A 21206-nucleotide genomic window follows, 5' to 3' on the forward strand; every position below is an offset into this window, starting at 1 on the left:
CAAACTCAAAATACCCCATAGAAATCTTATTATAATGGATCTTTTATCACAATACACTGAAATGATCTGAGACACCAGCACTTATCTTGATGCGATACAAGAGGAAGTCACCTCAAACATTAACAGAAATAAACGTATATTTTTAACTATACTATCATTTCGTATAGTGGGGAAAATATCAGTAATTCCAAAAATATTTTTTATCCATTCAATATTAACAATTACAGTTACATAAATGCTACAAACATATTATTATTAATATTCAATTTATTAAATTATAAAAATTTATAAATTCAATTATTACAATTATTACTCTAATTCTTCATATAGCCTTATAGGTAAAAAACATCAATCTACTTTCTCACCCTCTTGTTGTTCAAACTTATATGACAAAGAAAACTGGAACAACCTCGGAGCCTCTTTTATCTATACAGTGAAAAAAAAGGACAAAATGCACTACAAAAACCACCATAAATGACACAGAATAAAAGAAGACAAAGAGCAAGAGAAGTATAAGTTGTAATTGTCGACCAGGCTGTTTACAATGTGCCTTATGATATATGCCATATTCATATAGCCTACCTGTGTTTTCATTTCTAGACAAATACCTGCACAGGTGTATTTCCATGTCAGCTATGACAAGTAACTTTATATATATATATATATAAGTCATGAATAAGTTATTCATGACTTTAAATTGAATGAACTCTAGAATAGCACCTACGCACATATATCATACTGAGACGTGTCTAACGATTTCAGATTTAAAACAACCTATTTTCAACTGTGAAAGCTCCGAGCTGCTTGTATTTCATTGCCAGGACGCAGAAAAGGAACAGTGACTGCATGAGACTGAGGGCGAACATCGAGTGAGTCTCGAGCTGTGCGAGGACTGCAGACTGCTCAGGTACAGAACGCGTGTGAACTCATTCCTTTTGTTAGCACATCAAAAGTGCATTGTAATTTACCTCCAAGTTTTAGTTCCCAGCATTTAACTCGCCGGTTCGTGTACGTGGAGTACTGTGTAGATTCTGTTTTTTAACAGGCAGACTTTCTGCTTTAAAGCAGTACACGATGTACACGAAGAGGGAGTAAATTGTTGGTTAAATGTATTTCACTGAGGTGTGTCACTACTGCCCTCCAGTGGTGCCGTATGGATATGACTTTATTCTCCTGTATTAAGGTGATAAAAGCAAGGAGATTTACAATACCTGGACATTCCTCTTCATCTTGCTGGAAGTTTTACGGCTGGTGTAGGACTCCTCCGATGAACACGATATAAAATCTGGCTTCTTTGCTAATAACATATATATTAAAACACGGTGACCATTTTTTAGTTTTCCAAAAAGAGGACCGCGTGTGGGGTGGGTGTGAGGGGTTAAAAGTATACGTAGAAATGGTTTTGTGTGTGTGTGTGTGTGTGTGTGTCATGTTTTTATAATAAATAAAAAGAAAACAAGTAGATGGACTAGAAAAAGAATAGGCAATGCTAGTGCTGGTGGGTAATTTTTCAATAAAAATAAAACAAATCTGTGGAACAGAAAAAATAATATGTGTAATATGACAATGCTTGTATTAAGGTCATTATTTATAATAAATACAAATAAATTAAGTAGAAAGAATAGAGAATGCTTGTCTTCTTTTATTTATTTTTATATTAAACAAGGTAGAAAAGAAACTGAATAGAGAGTACAAATGTTAGAGGGTCCAATTTCTTTAATAAAAAAAAAAAAACAGGCAGATAAAATGTGAGTTAGCATTATAATAGAGTCAAATGCAGATGAAAGAGATGTGTTTTCAGCTGTTACATATGTAGCTCAGCACATAAGGAAATGTAAATAATACATTTACTGACTTGATTGTAATTTTCAATGACAATAATTTTATAGAAAATGTTATGTCGAGTTTAAAACGGAAAATATGCTGTTTTGTAAAATAATTATGCGACGGATAGGATATATTTACGGCACTGTGCTCATTTCAGTAGCCACCGGCAAGAGTTAGTAATTGTTGCAAAGCGTGCTATATCTATGGAAGGACTCTTCAGACAGGCAGAAAATAAGTAGGCTATAATAAATAAATAGTATAAAAAAAACTGTCTAATCAAATTTAAACTACGAATACTTGATTGTAAATTATTTAATCTGAATTTTTGCTTCATGACATAAGATTTGAATATAAGTATGTATGAAGGATTGTTTTAGATCACTATATTATGAAAAATATTAAAATATATTCAATAATTCAGGCTGTCCTTGTGTGCGTGTGTGTGTCTTTTTAAATGTTTAACTACTTTATATTATTTAAACAATTTAAAATCACACACATCTACAGTGCAGAACATCTACTTAAATATAGCCTAATTATTTCCATATATTTCATTTTTGCTACATCTATATAGCCAGAAAGTAGATCTTTCTGAATGGCTATCAATGGAGAAGAAAGATGTGTTTTTCTGCCTGATGATGTAGTTATAGCATCCACCAGCAGGAGCTAATGGGGCCATAATAATCAGCCAAACCTTGACTCTATGGTTATGACCCGGGAAATCTAAAAATTATAGTTATTGTTTCATTTGTCAGTGGAAGCATTTTATCAATTCAGGCAGTTGAGGGATGTAGGGTGAGAAGTTTAATAGCTGTAAGTGGATTGCTTTTAGCTTCTATAAATTCCTGCTGTGAGACTGCTGCTGCTTTAAAAAATTGATGTAAATATAAAGTGATGAACAAAGGACGACAATTGGACTGGATGTTATTAGTCTTAAGTTCAGTAACAGAACAAAACCATTGTTTAGCTTAGCATTTGTGTGTGTGTGTGTGTGTGTGTGTCAGCACCCTGGTGCATCAGTAATCTTAACGCAGCCCCTGACTGGAGGCACATTTCTAATGACCGCCATCCCTCAGCCGCCCCACAACTCCTCACTAGTGGGACGCCGTGATGCAATAAACACTCACTGTCTTCAGGCATGTCACTGGCCCCCAGCTACTCGTCATTTTGCTTTAAAAATAGTATGTTCCTTGAGCTGATTTTGTCCAGCTGTGTTGATGTAAAGACTCGGTTTGACACTAGTGAACCACAGCTGTCTAGAAATTCAGCTTTAATTTGAAAACCTTTTTTAAAACTGTACAAGGGTTATTTTGGTTTAGAAGTTTATGATTCATCATAGATTCTATGACATTCCGCAGTGAAACACTGATCACTGCAAGCTGTTCTGTTTATTCTTTTTTTAATGCTGCTTGACATGAGTATTAATAGGGAGACAACATGCCTTTCAAATAGCTACATGTGTTTCCTGTGCCATGACATGCTATACTTCATCTTAATTTTGAAAGTTTTCTCATTCTTGTATAATTATTATATTACCAGTTATAACTGCATAGTAACTGTAAGATTACAAATTGTATTACTTTAGTACTTTAAAAAATGTATCTGCCACTTTTAAGAGTCAAAAGGTGACTGAAATGGTGAAAAACCTGAAATGATGACCAGGGCTAGTTGTCACAAAGTAACCATGATTTAGAATTTGTTGATGCATTTTCTCTAACAGTGTTTTTGTTTGTTAGTTTAAAATATCGGATTACAAAAAGGTTCATTAGTTAACATTAGTTAACTACTTTAGTTAACATTAACTAAGAATGAAAAATAGTTCTTTAGAATTTATTAATCTTAGTTAATGGTTATTTCTAACAACTACATTAAGGTAGATTTTAAATTATTATAAAGTTGTCTGATTTAAAATTATTTTATTAAAGTCGGGTCAGGGCAAGATGATTTTATTTTTTTAAATGTATTACAAAAACAAAACTTTTTTGCATTACCGTTTACTGCTTTATGATTTTATTTTATTTTTTTATTGAAAAATTAAAAGGCCTATAATTGGTTGTTTCATGGCACATTCCCATTGTGACAGCATGGCTCTTGGGAAGATCAGTTAGTTTTTTTGGAGCTTTTTTGTTCCTTTCTTAAGGGGAAAGGTGGAAATATCCAGTTGCATTTTTGTTTAACTTAAGACTTTAACGTATGTTCCAGAAATTGACTTTCAAAAATAAATCCAACTTAAGACATTTTTGCTCTACTGGTCTCCCTCTGTCCTCTAATTAAAATTAAACACACAGACCTGATATTGGAAATGAAAAAGTTCATATCTATGGATTTGTTATATCTTCTCCAGTAACATTTGAAGTGGTGTGATAAAATATCTTCCCATTCTCACAAGACATGTTAACACAAGTCGTTTTAACAACCACCTTTAGTTGACATTTTGTTTTGCCCATTCTTGTGGCTACAGTTGCCTTTAACAGCTCTGGTACTGTGTTTTTCTGGATGTTATTGGTTTATTTTTCAGTGTTGCCTGTAGGGTTCACAGTGCTGGGTAATCTGCAGCTGTGTGTGAATAGTAGACTTGGGGGTTAGAGCTCCAGCATGTACCAGCTGCCAGATGGCTCCATCAGCAGACACACACACACACACACACACACACCCCACCGTACAACACCATTGAAAGCCTATCCAATCCTGTGCCAGTGAGTAATCACACACACAATCATTTCTATCCTCACCACAAGTCCGGCTCAGAGAGCTGCAGGTGTGAAAACTATTATGGGTCCTCTCACAGTCTGTGTCAGTTGTTTAAAGATTATTTTTCCACAAGACAGACAGGGGAAAAAAATATTTCATGAAGTCATTAAGAGTGGATATGTTAAAGGGGTTCTGTTATGCTTTTGCAAAGTCTTGATTTTGTTTTGTCATTATTTTTCAAATATTTTACATTATTACACTTCTCTTCCCAGTCAGAATATCTGAATAGTTCCTGTATCAAATGAAATCCCGCCTTCTGAAATACGAAATGTGCTGTGATTGGTTAGCTGGGACAGTGTGTGTGTTGTGATTGCAGCACTTGGCGCCTGGTCCGGAAATGTCACGTCCTTTACCATAGCTGCCTGCTGCGAGCTTCAGTTTAAATATTGCGTCAAAATCAAATCAATTTGCGCTCTATTATAACTCGGATAATTGTAACCACTCTAAGTTTGTCTGCCTTGGGAAAGTGTCTGCGACATAATGATGCAGCTCAACCAGGTCTCATCCCATTCATCGTTATTTGTGAAATCACAAATCCCAGAAAATATGTGTTGTAGTCCAAACGAGTCGTTCGTTGTAGTTTTTGAAGAGGGATTTCTGTTGAGTAAAATATCTACTTTTGAAGTGGACTTTGAGCTTTGTAACTTTGCAGATCTTTTTTAAGCTTAAACAGCAACATTACAGACTAACTAAAGCTGAAAAAGTGAAAAAGCATAATATGACTCCTTTAAACAAATAATAAAATGAGAATTCCATCATTATCTCTCATGTTGTTCCAGTCGTGTATGTTGTCTTTTCCACGTGACAGTTCATAAAGACCACAGGCTGTCAAACTCCAAAAAGGGCTAATTACACTTAAAAAAGCACCATTTAAACAACCTGTGGCATAGTCTTATTTTTTTGTTTTTTAACCTTTTCAATGACTTTTTGGAGTTTGAAATTCATTTATGTACAATTGTTGTTGTGCATAAAAATGTGAAAAAATAGTTTTTTTGTGTGTGTGTGCGTTTCATAAACTAAATATATAACCGGTTTGAAACTGCATGAGGGTAATTTTATGACCAGGTTTAAAAATGCTAATGCTCTTTTTCACCCACTCAACCGAGGGAACCATGCCTAATTGTTCAATAACTCTTTTTGACGCTTTGCTTCCTGTAGTTAACAGATTGCACTCACTCCAGCCTCGCCGAAGTTGCTGTGGTGCTCTGTAGTCTCCAGAAGGAGCAGATGAGCTGAACGAGAGCACATATGGCTGGAAACAAAGCTCCCCGCAGCAGCCTCGATTCACAGCAAGATGTTGCGAGATACCTGAGAGTGCATCTGAACTCTGTTAATTCACGCTAACAGAGGAAACGCACGAGGAGATGCACAGGGAGGTGTACTTGTTTTAATACAGTGGAACAATGATAGCATCTGCCTTGTGGGCTTTGTGTTGTTTACCCACAGCCCAGTTAGTCTGTGATCATGAGTTTTAATTTCCACAACAAAGAGGGAAAGGAGATCACATTCATGTTAAGGCAAAATTGTTTTTATTAAATTTATTTTCTTTTGGTTCTCTCTCTTTATTTATTTCTTATTTTTTTAGAAAAAAAAAATCTAGTCTACTATATGACAAATAGAAAAAAAAGGAAAGCCCCATGAAAAGGCGAGATTAAATTAAAGCAAGAGCACTGGCATACCTTTACCCAAAAACTACAGAGCATAAAGCCTGTGGTCAACAAAGATTTCAAACAAGACCAGGTCTGAAAATGACATGGTGGCTAGAAGGACATTTTTCTTCTATTATGAAGGAGGTCACTGATTGTATAACTGATGTAATATTGCATAATACAAGTTGTAGCCATGATTGTCAGAGCAGCACCAAAACTCTGGTGTTAGTCGAAACTAAATTTAAGGCAAAAGCCTGCTGCCCATGATCAGCATCTGGTCTTCAGAGAGTCCAGTCACCATTTACCTTCAACAACTTCAGTCACTTCTTCCAATTTAGCACAAATTTAGTTTGTCTGCTGCATCCACTCTGGTTGCTATTAAGAGACTGTGCTCTAGATAAATTGAATATAAATGAGGCGAGGAAGGAACGGAGGCCATGGACAGATGACTACATCAACTACAAATAAATACATTTTAAAAATCTACCGAAATGTCACAGAGAGCGTCTGAGACACAATCTGTGATCTAAAAAAAAACAGTCATGTAAGGCATCAGTCAAACGATATGTGGTCGATATAGGGTAAAAGTATGACAGCGTAAAGGCAGAAACCAAAGGACATCACATTTATAGCACATACGCTCTCTAAAAATGGCTTTAAACACATCACAGTGAATAAGAACAGCTTGATAGCTCAATCTCATAAAGCTAAATTCAGATCCCCTTATATTGAAAAATAGATAAAATATGAAAGATGTGCGGATTACATGGAATGCTTTAAATTGAAAAAATACAACATTAAACACACATTCTGGATTCTTAAGGGTAAAATTAGCTCTACATACTGCATATTTTCCCTCATTTTTGCATTTGTTTAAAAAAGACTTTTTTTACACAGAATTTAGAAATTCAGAAAATAAATAAATTTGTGGCCATAAATTGAATCTTAGTTGTATATTATATATTTATATATGTATACTGCATTCCATTTCATATGAACAAGATTATAATGGGGAAATACTTTGCAGCTGATTTTGGAATTTGTCACTATATTCTCTGGTCTGTTACTACAGTATATACAAACAACGTCTACTAGAACTGTCTCTTTGGACAGGCAATGCCCATTTCCATAAAAGCACAGTGCTTTTAAATTTGTGTGTGATGAAAAATTATAACCTCTTCAGTTCTGATGGTATGAGGGGGGTGAGATAATGTCATAATTCTGTATTGAAAACAGAGTGAATCATTCAATCTTCCCCTTAAAAGCATCACTTCCAAAACAAAGCATTAACCACCTGGACACTCTTTCAGTCTTATTCCAATAGGCATCCTTTTGAAGTGCCAGAAGATGGCTACAAAAAAAAAAAAAAAAAGTCCTTTTATGTCCTAAGCAACTGTGTGTGTTTTTTAAATCCTAAAGTCAATGGTGTGTTGTTGGTTTCTTTTTGGCTAACCACCAACTCCTTTTGGTCCCTCTGCTGGATAAAGTCTTTGGATTTGTCTGTGGAGATGAGAAGAGACAGAAACATCTCAACTGGCACATATGGTGGGAATATCCCTGGTTGGAGAATGGCTGCTCTCCTGTTGGGAGTTTGGAAGTAACAGAGAGCAAACCAAAGAGCTTTCATCATGACATCATAGTCGGTATCCCTCAAGGTTCCAATTTAGGCACAATATAACTTTGAATAAACAGCAGTCTTCGGGTCAACACCCATTCTAAACATTGGTTGATTGGGTCCACATTCCCCTGCTTTAGCTGAAAGTTTAGGTCTCAGCCGGTTCCGCCTTGACTTGGATGAAGTGGGATGCGGGTATCTGGATTGTGCCCTGCAATTCTTGCAGACCTTGAGAGCCCTCTAACAGCTCTTTAGCCTCAGGCTCCGGATGCAGAGCCACTTCTCCCCTCACTTCTAGCTCCTCCACAGGGGTCAGGCCCTCACTAGGGCTGCTGGCCAGCTGCGAGCCCATGTCCGAGTGTCCGTTGAGGGTCTGGCACAGCTCCTGACCTGCACTGTTGATGATCACAGTTCTGTAGCTCAGCTCTGCCACTCCTTCCTCAAGCTCTTCTTTGCCATATGAGGTCACACTTGGGTTGCTGTTGACCAGAGATTGGAGGTACTGGGGATCTAGGATCTCCTCCTTCACCTGCAGGCCTTGAAGTTCACTGGGCTTCAGGACAGTGGCGATGACCGTTCCAGGCTGCTGGGCCACTACGGGCTGCCCATTGGCATTGAGAGTGACGAGGCGGGTGATGCCATTAAGAGATCCGGCTTGCTGTGGTGTGGTACTGATGACCCCTCCACTGGATGAACCCAGAGTGGACACAAGGAGCTGCTGGGACTGGATGCTGTCTGTCGTCAGAGAGGCAGTCTGGATGGTGAGCACATCTTTACTGCCAGGGCTGGTGGAAGGCACAGTGTGGAGAATCACCCGAGGTGGCGAGGCATGTGTGGAGGAATCCCCATTGGTCAGAACAGAGGACAGAGGCAAGGGCTGCAGGGTGACTGAACCACCTCCTTGAGCTCCTGACGTGAGGACCATGGGAACAGAGCCTGGCATATTTATAGTCCTGAGAGAGATAGAGGGGCATACGGTTATAAAGCAAGAGCGCTTTAGCTCCACTATAAGGAGAAGCAAAAATTATATGGCGGCTTTGAATTATTAGAGCCAACTGTTTTACAGATAAGCTGTGGAACACGCAAAATATAATTTTTTTAAGCTCAAGAAACTAAATGCATGATGCCATTGTTCTTAGATTTTTAAATTCTTAAAATTAAGAACATTTTAAGACAGATAATTAATTTGTGGCCATGTTGTACTAATTTGTTCCCTTTTAGTTAAATTGTGGCCACAACTATGCCCTCTTGTTTTAATTTAGTTCAATCGTGGCCAATTTGTACAACAATCCCTTGTTAAAACATGGCCAAGTTGTACTAATTCATTCCCTTGTTTTAATGTAGTCAAATCATGGTCACGCTGTACCATAATTAACTAAAATGAGGAGAAAAATTCTTATTTTGTGGCCACAATATCTTGTTTTTTTTCCCCACACCATTTACAAGGCTCTGTAATTCGTATTCCAGCCTAGAAAAAAGGGTTACAAATGGCTCCCTTATAAGGTCTATTTTGGTTGTGATGCTGCTACTTAAGAATGTAGCTACCTATGCAGGCAGCAAAGACAACAGATTTGTGAAAAGAGCTTTCAACAGTGGTTTTAAAATTCACACCTGCTTGTGTGTGTGGCTGTCTATGTATGTATTCATTAGTGCACACAAAAACGCTCCTCACCGTAAGGAGTGTGTAGACACTGGGACAGCAGCTCCTTGATTTGGCTGAAGAACATGGACTGTCTGCATCAGCTGTTCTGCTTGTCTTCCATTACCGTTCAGCCCGGGACTCATCTCTCTCTTCACCGACTTCACTTGCGCGCTCTTACCCTGCGCACGTGACGAACCGCGGGACACTGCCCGTCCATGAGGAGCGGACCGTTGCCCTCCATAGCCAGAACCGCCGTTGTCCCCTTGGCTATCATCCTCATCAATAATGACCAGATCTGAGGGCATCTCCTTAAACTGGTAAACAAGCCTCTGTCCTTCAACCTTGGCCAATATACCCCTCTGGTAATAGTACCTGAAAGAGAGCAAGCAGAAAAGGGAGGTCAGGAAAAGCAATTCCTCTGGCATGATTGGTCCCTCTGAGTGAAGTCTTTGTAACCACTGGCTCACCTGAGCGCTCTCCCCATGGTTTCGTAGTTCATATCAGGCTTGTTTTTGTGCTTGCCCCACAGCTTGGAGACGGCCTTGGAGTCCACCAGCTTAAAAATGCCCTTCTCTCTCTGTGTCCATTTGATGTATTTGGGACAGGTGTTTTTGTCTTGCAGCAAAGCCAGGAGGAACTCCCACAGGTAGATAGTGTTACCTACAAGAACAAGGGTCTTTTATATTCCTCTGTCGTCTCATTAAAAATGTAGACTTATAAAAAGCGTAAACCCACTTCATACACGATTCCACAGGTCTTATTTAACAAGCCGAATTGGCACAGGTGCAATTATTGTATTCTTCCTCATAAGCTTAATAAATCAATTGTCCCTTCACGGTAGCCCTACGCCAGGCTGGAAATTAATTAGAGGGGCCTGGCACTAGATTATTCTTGTTTGTCGTGTGCTTTGGCCAGAAGTGGTTAAAAACAGCTACCCGGGCAGTGGGAGTCGGAGAGAGAACAGACCGGCGTGTCAAGGTGATGTATATGTATGTAGCCAACCTCCTCTCTGAGCTGGGAACAGGACGCATGCATAAGGGGCCTCTATCAGGACAGCATCGATGTGCCCTCCAGCCCACCATCACTTTTAGTTCCCTCACAAACGCAGTGCTTTGAGAGCACCTCATCAATTAAGCAGCCACAGCACTACCAGCAAAGGCCCGGTAAGAGCAACTCATGATGCATGCAGGAGACAGAGAAGCGATAGTTTCCAACTGTTCTCCTTTCCGAGGTCATGCTTACCTTTGCCCTCTTTGCTCTTTTTCTTCAATGGGAGAGTTGGATTGGTGATTGGAGAGCAGGGCCGCACTGGTCTTGGTTTGCGCGCTACAGGGTGATTGCAAGAGAATAGTTACCTCTCAGACTGTCAGAGTAACTAAATATGTAAATGAATTCAAAAATAAAATAATCTTCATAAAAAAAAAATAAAAAAAAAAGTCTGATGTATTTGGTTATCTTTTGAACATTTTTTACATTCTCACATTAACACTGAGGTGTACACTGCCTTCTACTGGAGGATTTTGGTACCTTTGCTTTTCCTGACGGGCTTGGAAAGGTTCTTTTGAGGAATCTCATCCATGGAGGATGTCTCATCATCCAGGGGAACATCCATGCAGCCGTTTGAGAGCTGTTCTGGACGCAGGGAAATGTAGGTGAGGTCTGATTCCAGGATATTCCCGTATGTGTGAACTACAGAAGGACAGAGGTCAAGTATGAGTATATGTTTATAGTTCGGTTTGATTAAACACATGCAGAGCTGAAAAGAGAACTAGTATCAGTATGTGCAAACTGACTGAAGTATGCTGCGTTTTTTAAGAAGTCTCCCCACAAACATAAAAAAAAAAACCCAGCACCATATAAACCGAAAGCGAGTCATCACATACTCATGCGTTTCTCATCCAGGATGTTATTGGGAGATTCCATGTTCAGTAGGGCTTCAGCCGCCTCGATGGTCTCCATATTGTCCTCTCCACTTGAGACAGGGGTCTCTACTATGGACAGAACATATTTCCATCATCTAACAAACACTAAGCTAGTGTTTCACTAAAATGGCTTTCACTTAAAATGTGCTTGGCAGTAGTTTTCTGGGAAAATTTTAAAGAACAAATAGAAAAAGTGATTTGTGAAGCTGTCCATTATGGCTACACAAAAAGATTTTGAAATCGGTACTTTTATATAGGATGCATTAAATTGATTAAAAGTGACCGTAAAGACATCTATTATATTACAAAATATATCTATTTCAAATAAACACTCATTCTTAAAAAGTAATGGATGCTGCAAATTTCAGTTTTACCACTGCATGGAAAAATTACATCTTATAATAAATATATTCAAATAGAAAACCGTTATTTTATTTTTACTTTGAATATTTGGCTATATTACTGTTTTATGGTATTTTGATTCAATAAATGCAACCTTGATGAGCAGAAGAGACTTCTTTCAAAAACACCTCAAACTTTTGAACAGTACTGCATATATACTGTAGAAACAGTGTTGTGGATTGTTTCAGGTGCAATGCATATCCACCCAAAAAAACATCATGCCACCTATAATTATGATCACTTATTGGACTCACCAGAGAGCCCCACATCTCCCATCATGCTCTCTTCCACCACATCCTGAATGGCATCCACCATGATGCCATTAGTCACCTCATCTGCCTCCAGTCCAGAGTACACCTGCATGAGGTCGGCAGCGGGCACCTGCTCCACGATCACCGCTGGGAACACTGAGGGGTCGTCCAGCTGTGGGAGAACAAACAGAGAGATAAATGCGCCATTGATCTAAAATCAACCGTTGGGCGATGCTTTTAGTGGAAAGGCAGTAAAGTGCACCATAATTGCTTTAAAACACATAAATTTGCCCCTTCCCTGCAGATGAAAGCGTATAATCCACAATCGTCCAGGTTACTTATTTCTCACAGAGGCTGCAACTAATGGCCCATTCATAATGGCTTTAACCTGAACTGGTTCAGTCACTTGGTTGGACTCTCAATATGTGACGGCATAACAATAAGGCCTGAGACGAGCCTGTGTGGTATCATGTGAGTAAATTACACAAATGCAAACGTTCCACAGCAGTTCCAGTAAGGTCTCATACACATGACACCGTTTGCTCCCAGGGTCATGAGCTTCATGCCAAAAACACCATTTCAGGCTTCCTCATTTCCACCAGCATTCCTAAGCGAGGGTGGAGATCACATGGGGGGGGAAAGAGGAAATAGTTGATGCTGGACTCTTAAGCCACAAGAGACTGCTCCTCATCCCCCACCAACAGTCAACACAGCCAAAATATACTATCATACTTAATAAACAATGTCTTTTTTCTGCCCTTTCTATTTCCCTACTCTTAAATGTGGTCTAGATAAGCAATTTCTAAAAAAGAAAAAGAAAACAATAAAATACATTTCCAGGGGAAACTAGTGTTGAAGACAGCATCACTGAGTAAGGGAAGCTGTGTGTGTGTGTGTGAGAAGAGATACGTAGAAACCACACTTGTTAGAGGACCGCTTAAATAATACAACTGGTCATCGTGAGCTTGACAGGTGACTGGCTTTCCTTAAGGACTACATTTCACAATTTATTCTGAAATTTTTTTAAATGACTGAGAACAGGTGTGTTTGTTGTGTTGAGTAACCACTAGATGGTAGCAGAATGCAGTTTGTCACCTTTCCAGTTGCGCAACAGTGTGAAGACGAGCAAAACAAGAACAACATGCAAAAACCACTGAGTAAGGGACACGATAATCTCACACACGCACAAAAATGAATGATATTTAACAATAACTGATCAGTGCACGACAGTACTTCAGGAATGCTTGAAATATTGTCTCTTTGCAAACAAGTTTGTGAAACACATAAGCCATTTTACATCTTCCTTTGGCAAGAATTTCTTATTTTGTTCCATCATCCTTGGACTATTTACTGTTGTTATGGCATTTCCCGCAGAGACTCCATGGGTCTGGCTTTTCAAATCTCAGTTCAAGGCCAGAATAATTTATTGAGTACATTTTAACACAAACTCTAAACTACTAGAAACGGATGCAATTATTACACTTGGAATTAGCTAGGGGTTTAATTTGGATATACACCACCATTCAAAAGTTTATTTTTTATTTTTTTTTATGTTTTTAAAAGAAAAATTCTCTTATGTTTACTAATGCTGCATTTATTTGATTAAATGAACAAAAATAAATATAATAATAATAATAATAACAACAATAATAATAATACAAATATTTTAAAATAATGTTGCAATCTAAAACAAGTTTTTGGTTTACTGGCCATCTAGCCCAATAACCTACACAGGGTGCAGATAGTAAAGAAAGTAAATAGTAAAATGTAATTTATTGCTGTGATGGAAAAGCTGAATTTTTTGAATCAGAATCAGTGTCACATGATAATTCAGAAATTATTCTAACATGCTGATTTGCTGCTAACAAAGCATTTAATAATATCAGTGTGGATAGTTCTGCTTAACGTTTTTGTGGATTTTTTTTCCAGGATTCTTTGATAAATAGGAAGTTCAAAATAACAGCACTAATTTAAAATAGAAATATTTTGTAACATTATAATGTCACTTTTGATCAATTTAATACATTCCTTACTCAATAAAAGTATACAAAAAGAAACCTACTGACCCCAAACATTTAAAGAGTTGTGTACATCAAATAAACTTTAGATTTCAATGTGCGTCTTTCATCTGTGTACTAAGAGAAGAGTTTTAACTTGGCTAGACAGGCACTCTGTGAATGTCACAAGCCCCGACTGCTTAGTAAGCAGGAAATTTAGTCTTGCTCTGTGCATCTGTCCATGTCCTCCCTCACGTCCTGCCATACTGGGGAACTACAGACATCAGATATCAGGATTATGCCAAAAAACGGTTTACATATTCTCTCTTGTACTGCCGGACAAGTCAATAAAAAATAGCAGAACATATCTGTATGAGTCTATACAAAGTTAAAATTCAGAATTTCTAGCATAAAATCCATGCTATTTGTCATCAGACCAATTTATGATGTAATAAACATGCCATAAAAATCAGCTGAACAGCTCTGTCCTCATAAATGTAAGATCTGAATACTAACTCTGCTCTTCATATGCCAATGTCTCAGTCTTGCACATTAGTAAAAAAAAAAAAAGTAAAGACTGCCATAAACCTGTAACATCCTTTTTTTTCCCCCACAATAATCAACCACATTTCTAAAAGGGAAACATTCCGTGTTCCTACTGTATGCATAAAGCCGATAGCATGCGGTGTGTTCCACAGTTACACTCTCTTCTGCTTTACCAGACATCAGTCGTGATACTAACCCACTGACTGCATCTGACTAAGATAATCATTTGCAATGTCGGAGACAAGTTCTTGGATGATTTTCAAACGCTGTGAACTAAGCAGGCGTCATGCGACAGGTTTTTAGCAATAAGTAATTAGTCTTTTGACCACTATAGAAAATACAGAAAAAGCTGATTTCATATACTGTGTGGACGCACCAATACAGTTGATTCCTTGATAACATTCAAGTTGATATAGTGATTTTTTTGTGAATCTTTCAGAAATTATTCTAATATGCTGATTTGGTAGTCAAGAGACTTTTCTTATTATTATCAATGTTGAAAACTGTTTTGTTGCAAACCATGATTCTTTTTGGGGGGTTTTCAGAATTCATGAATATAAAAGTGCAAAAGAGCACTATTCATTTGAAATAAAAAATATTTTGTAATATTATAAATGTCTTTACTGTTTATTTATTTAAAAGTTATGCTTGTTTATACAGTAGCAGTGAGATGTTTGATTACAGTAAACAAAAGCTCTAGGTTTTTATACACAAAAAGACTTAAGTAGGAGTTGTCCGTGTTTACTAAACTAATTATGCCAACTGATACGATTCCTATGTCTGGTATCTCTCACCCAATATATTTTAATTCTTTAAAAAAAAATATTAGAAGAAAGTGTTAATCATGTATTTTAACTTTAAAATACTATGGTGATCAGTAGCATCCTGTATCTGATATAATCACTAGTGGAATTAAAGGTTTATTCAAATTTAAATACTTCCCTCAAATTATAGTCTCATTGAAAAATTAGAGCATTACTAATTTTGAGCATTACTAAAAATACAAGTATCGGTATCAGTGAGAACCAAAATCAAGTGGCAATATTTGCACTCAGTCTCTAAAAATATTACATGTGCATCCTTACTTTATACAACCCTACAAATAATTAAGCTTACATGCACAATAATTTACAGATCAGCCCATTCTGAAAACCTGATGATGCAAGAAAACCTGGTTCATGCAGAAATTCTTTTGTTTTGACATCAACAGTCCTTCACATGAGACATGCGCATACTGAACTAGAATATAAGTAAAGGTGTTTACATACCGAGTGATTAGCTGTGCCACTTGTTTTTTTTTTTTTTTTTTTTTTTTTCTTAAAAAGTTTGCAAACTTTAGCAGACGTTTGTAAAATGTTATTCTATATTAGGTTAATAAGATAATCAGTGTAAGTATGCGCACTCAGTGACAACTCGGACATGGTGGCTTAATATAATTTCACTCACGACTTGAATTATGGGAGTAATTATTTACTCTAGGTCCAGCACAGCTAATCATTACAATCCACACAAGCAGCTAGACACATTTCACAGCCCTGCACAAGCAGTGAGAAGCGTCAAGGTCTGTTTTGCACAGTCTCCCAAAAAGCAACTCTATTATTATAAGTGGGTGACAAAAGATATCTGAAGACTGTCCGGCGACTGGTAGAGCTTATTTATGATGGTGTGCTAATAGAGTGGGGGGATTTAGGGAGTGACGTAGAAGCCAGTGTCATTTCAAAACAATAGTAGATTTCTTGGTGGAACAGGACTTGTCTCCTACGCTGCAACGAGTTGAGCAGGTTAGGCCTGAATCTAGCTTTCAGTACTCTTTCAGTCTGTAAGAGACGAGGCATGGGATTCGATAGTGACCTGTCGCACCTGAGCCATTCACATGACTGTACAAACACACTTGATGAAGATCAGAATTCTGGAGTCATCTGAACTCAAGACAGAATATACACAGAACAAACCAAAACACAAAAGCATGACAGCATGCTTGTATCCGCACATACTGTAGAGTGGCCTAAAAAGTATTTGCATAATTAAAATTCTATGAATGTGTGTGCAGAAATTATGAAAAAAAAAATGTAGCACAAGCACATCACAAAAAACTTTGTTGGGTTTCCAAATATTGATTGATACATACTTTTTTTTTTTTTTTTTTTATTAGTACTTTTAAATCAATAAGGACACAAATCAATCATATTTAAATGATCAATGTTGTTTAAACTTTTGATTTATGAAAGAAAAAAAATTATCAGTTTCCATGAAAAACACCACAAATACTTTAAGCAACCTTAATAATAAGAAATGCATCTTGACACCAAAAATCAGCAAATTAGAATGACTTTTGAAGGATCAAGTGACACTGAAGACTGGAGTGCAATTGTGTATGTATGTTTGATTTAATAAATGCAACCTTGATGAGTAGAAGAGACTTCTTTCAAAAACAAAAAATCTTACCACAGTGTATATTGTTCACAGACATTGGCTGTTTCCTGTTCATCAAGCTTTGCGGAACACGATTACTGTGAGAACTTCAAGAGAACGGACATGACTTAAAGCACAGCTTGACTTCGAACAGTGACCTCAGCACCAGGCAGTAAAAAAATAGTTTAAAAAGTGGCTCAGAAATGTGAAGCTCTAAAATAGCTCCAGCAGCATTTGTTTGCAGATGCCTCTTTATTTGATATATTGAATCTGGTGCAATAAAATTCAATAATGCATTTAAAATGCAATAAAATAAAAGTGTTCAGATACTTTTTGGGGTCACTGTATGTAACATAATTAGGCTTCCTGAGGCTCAAATTCTACCTTTTTTCCCAACCAGATTTTCATAAAAGAATACAAACAAACTGAGTTCATTCTGACTGGCTATTCCTACATCTCAGTCTTTCCATCTGGGCCATGCCAGCAACCCACACAGTCATCTCTCAACCCTCTCCATGCACTCTTAATTTTCCACCTTCCTCCCTCCCTTCCCTTCATGCCCGACACCTCCAAAAATCCATATCCCCTTCTTGAGACCTGGCCTGTGAAGCTGGAAGGACAAAGACACGACCTAAACATAAAGAAACTACACATTTATGTGCCTTATTACAAAGATTTTCTGCTGTTTTTATGGTTTTCAGGTCAACAATGAAGGGTGGTTCGTAGTCTGATCAAACAGAAAACAACATGTGACTGTGATGTACCTGATTGATTTCATCCATCCCATTACTGGCAAACTCAAAGACAAGCTCGCTGGACTGGACCACAGTGGTCATGGTGTTGTAGGGAGAGAAAGGGTAGGACACGGGCTGACAGGCGAAGGGTTCCTACCCCTCCACACACTCCCCAGGGCACAGGAAGCTCTCTGAGACAGGAACACTGCTGAGGTAAATCTGCTGCTTTCACAAAATGAGAGGCACTGTTAGGCAAAAACAGAGTTCCCTTTTTTGGCCCTGCAAGCTTCTGTTTTTTGTTTTTTTTCTCTCTCCAGATGACGGACAGAGTGGCGGAGGACTGCGTGATGGAGGAGGATTCTTCTCACTCCAACTGGGTCTGGGGCATCTAAACCTTCAAGAGAGAAACAGAGGAAAAGAAACATTAGGAAACTGCGACTGTGCAAAATGGGCTGTGTCACATCATCAGAGAGAGAGCGAGAGAGGGCGGGGATGGGCGGGCGAGCCAGAGATGGTACCGTTGGGACTGAGGCAAGGAGCTAATTTTCTGACTCTATATGAATCATTCGCTCACTGCTGGAGAGACTTTCTGCTCACCAATCCCATTCTTGGCTTCAAACGTGCAAAGCTGCCACAAAGTCATACTCTGAGAATGTCTGGCCAGGCATAATGAAAATAGGCGAATGGAAAACACAATCCACTTCCCAGCAAAATTCATCAGTGGCCACTTAACTTTTTCTCACTTTGACTCCAGTTTACCCTCTGAGATCACAACAATACAACTGTTGAATTGCTCTGCCACTCTCTATTCCCTAAGGGTAAACAATATATCAAGTGTTTTCAGTTCAGTATTCAGTTATCATTCATTTAAAAAAAAAAAAAAAAAAAAAAAAACTAAATATATATATATATATATATATATATATATATATATATATATATATATATATATATATATATATATATATATATATATTATATTTAAAATACAATAATTAAAATTAAATACTTAAATACATTATAACTATATGACGCTGATAATTAAAATAATATTAAATATATTTTTTAAACATTATTTAAAATTTTATATATATATATATATATATATATATATATATATATATATATATATATATATCCCTAAAATACACACACATGACACTTAATCTCACAATTATTTTATTTTCTTTCCACTTTACAGATATAGGATAGAATTTCAATATTGTGATAGTAATAATACCATTCATACTATTCTTTCTGCAGAAAATCAACATAAATCAACAAAAGCTATGAGACCGCTGGTCTACTCTACTGTCATTTTGAATGCCTGGTTTAATTCGTCAAGGTTCAGATGTAATGAGTGAAGCTCTTCAGTGGCAGCGTGGGGGGAGGGGCATGGACTGCCACAGGATATGAGATCAGCCAGCCTGATCAAAGGGGTACTGTAAACAAGGCTGGTTATCAGTCACTTGAGTAAAAAAAAAAAAAAAAAAGGAAAACAACGTCACAAAACACTCCCTCATCCAAAGTCCACATCCACTCCTCACACTGGAGCCAGCTAAACTACAGAAACTCAAAAACACAAGAATCATAGGCTGTTGAGAGAAAAGAGTACCCTGTGTCTGGCCCTGAGGCGGCAATGAGGAACAGGAGGGCCGGCAGTCTGGTTAAAGATTAAACGAGGGCAGTGGGGAGAGGAGAGGTGGTTTGGCCAAACCACTGAAGGGGGTGTAAAACGACAGCGGAGTAGCCCATGTCTCCTCTGTGGCAGGGTGGGGCATGTTTGCTCTGAAAGGACAGTGTGCGTGTCAACAAGTGCATACCAGGTTGAATGGTGTCTGGGGGGTTAGGGCTGCTTGGGTGGGTGGGTAAAGGGTATAATGGGGGCAGATAAAGAGAATAGGAAAGATAGGGCTGTGTGGTTAGCAGGGAGGTCAAACAAATGTTCTGTTTAGTTCGGACTGTGCCCAAGACCCCTGTAACAACTTGAGTCCCAATACTCAACATGCGGCCTCGTCTCTCCAGGAGAGTGTGGAACAGGACGAGGTATGCCAGACAGGCCCAGCCTGTTATTACCACTAACCAGACGGCGCCCCCCAAGAGCCCTTCGGCCCTGCCTCCCTTCCCACAGCATGGGGCCAACATCTGGAGCACCCTGCTGAAGGTTCCCTCTCCCTGCTTTGGTCAAGACAAGCTCCTTGAAACAAACATTTATTTTCTTGCCTCCACAATTCTCTTGGAGTTGCCACGTGGTTGCTAGGTCATTCTGGATGGTTGCTAGGGGTTTACGTCAAATCAAAAGAGCCATTTATCAAGTCTTTTTGATGATCTGGTAGGGTATATTAAAAGAGATTACAATTCTAGAAGTCTCTACAGTTAAAATAGTAATATATTGTTGAATATTATTACTATTTGTAACTGTTTTCTATTTTAATATATTAAAAAATATCTATAATTTATTACAACTTTCAGCATTCACATGTCATGATCCTTCAGAAATCAGTCTAATATGCTTATTTCATGCTCAACAAACATTTTTTTTTTTGTTATTATAAATGCTGAAAACAGTTGTGTTTAATAGTTTTGTGGAAACTTTGATAATTCTTTGATGCATAGAAAGTTCAAAAGAATAGCACTTCTTTGAAATGGAAATCTTTCGTAACATTATAGATGCCTTCTACCATCACCTTTGACCAATTTAATGCACCCTTGCTAAATAAAAAATTTGAACGGTAGTGTAGACCCATTACAATAACTAGAAAAAAATATATATATTATCTAATCAGCTGATGCATCATGTATCCCTATATTATTATTTTTTTCTGGATGCTCAGTTGTCTAAAGTAAATCTATGGTGTATTTAAGAGCATTTTATATATAACAATTTGTGGTATTGACCATATCTGTAGCATCAAAAGTGCTAGATATGATAATCACAACTACAGTGATAACCCTGGCAAAATAAGACCACACACAGAGCGGGTCATGCCTACCTCTGCAGTCTGGGAAAGCACTCGCCCATGAGGTCTCTGTAGCGTTAAACAGGGGTCAGGAGTCGCCAAGTGAGAGCATGGCCGAGTTCTGCCTCCTCCTTTACAAACAAGCTCAAAATGGCCTCATGTCATTCTCAGTTCTTCTTTTCAATTCAAAAAGCTCTCTGTACCTCAAACTGCAGCTGTGTACGCCGCAGCCAAAGCTCGCAGCTTGAAATTCTATTAGACAATCTTGCCATGGTCTACAGCCCTGCTATTGGGTAATGAAGTCATTCACACCATTTGACGGTGATATGCAGGCAAATGAAAGCGTGATATGGGATTGATGGAAACATTTCACACAGAGAGAGGAGCCTGGTGGGGAGCAAAATCATGCACATTTGTGATTGCAAGCATCATGCTGCTCTCCACGCTGATTCCCAGCGGTATATAACGAGACCTCGTGCCGGGCACATGGCGAGTGAT

At 38.0% G+C, this 21206-nt stretch overlaps 1 protein-coding gene across 6 annotated transcripts in view; it reads right to left on the reverse strand.

Annotated features, from left to right (window-relative positions):
• Positions 1 to 2800: 2800 nt before the first annotated feature.
• Positions 2801 to 21206, reverse strand: part of LOC113075440 (ETS-related transcription factor Elf-1-like) — a 47239-nt gene continuing 28833 nt past the window's right edge. For 3 of the 6 annotated variants that reach the window (XM_026248153.1, XM_026248152.1, XM_026248154.1), the window contains 9 exons: positions 17779 to 18142; positions 12063 to 12231; positions 11368 to 11475; positions 11012 to 11173; positions 10727 to 10810; positions 9952 to 10144; positions 9515 to 9856; positions 7951 to 8795; positions 2802 to 2826 (listed from right to left, as the gene is read on the reverse strand). In XM_026248153.1, coding sequence (XP_026103938.1) covers positions 7991 to 8795; positions 9515 to 9856; positions 9952 to 10144; positions 10727 to 10810; positions 11012 to 11173; positions 11368 to 11475; positions 12063 to 12231; positions 17779 to 17850 — 1935 coding nt within the window. In that variant the 5' untranslated portion in view covers positions 17851 to 18142 and the 3' untranslated portion in view covers positions 2802 to 2826; positions 7951 to 7990. Of the gene's footprint in view, positions 2827 to 7950; positions 8796 to 9514; positions 9857 to 9951; positions 10145 to 10726; positions 10811 to 11011; positions 11174 to 11367; positions 11476 to 12062; positions 12232 to 17778; positions 18143 to 21206 lie in introns of all 6 variants that reach the window. The other 3 variants (XM_026248151.1, XM_026248155.1, XM_026248156.1) reach the window with 3 other exon arrangements.

The sequence above is a fragment of the Carassius auratus genome, unplaced genomic scaffold (assembly GCF_003368295.1).
Source record: "Carassius auratus strain Wakin unplaced genomic scaffold, ASM336829v1 scaf_tig00017060, whole genome shotgun sequence".
In the NCBI taxonomy this organism is placed as follows: Eukaryota; Metazoa; Chordata; class Actinopteri; order Cypriniformes; family Cyprinidae; genus Carassius; species Carassius auratus.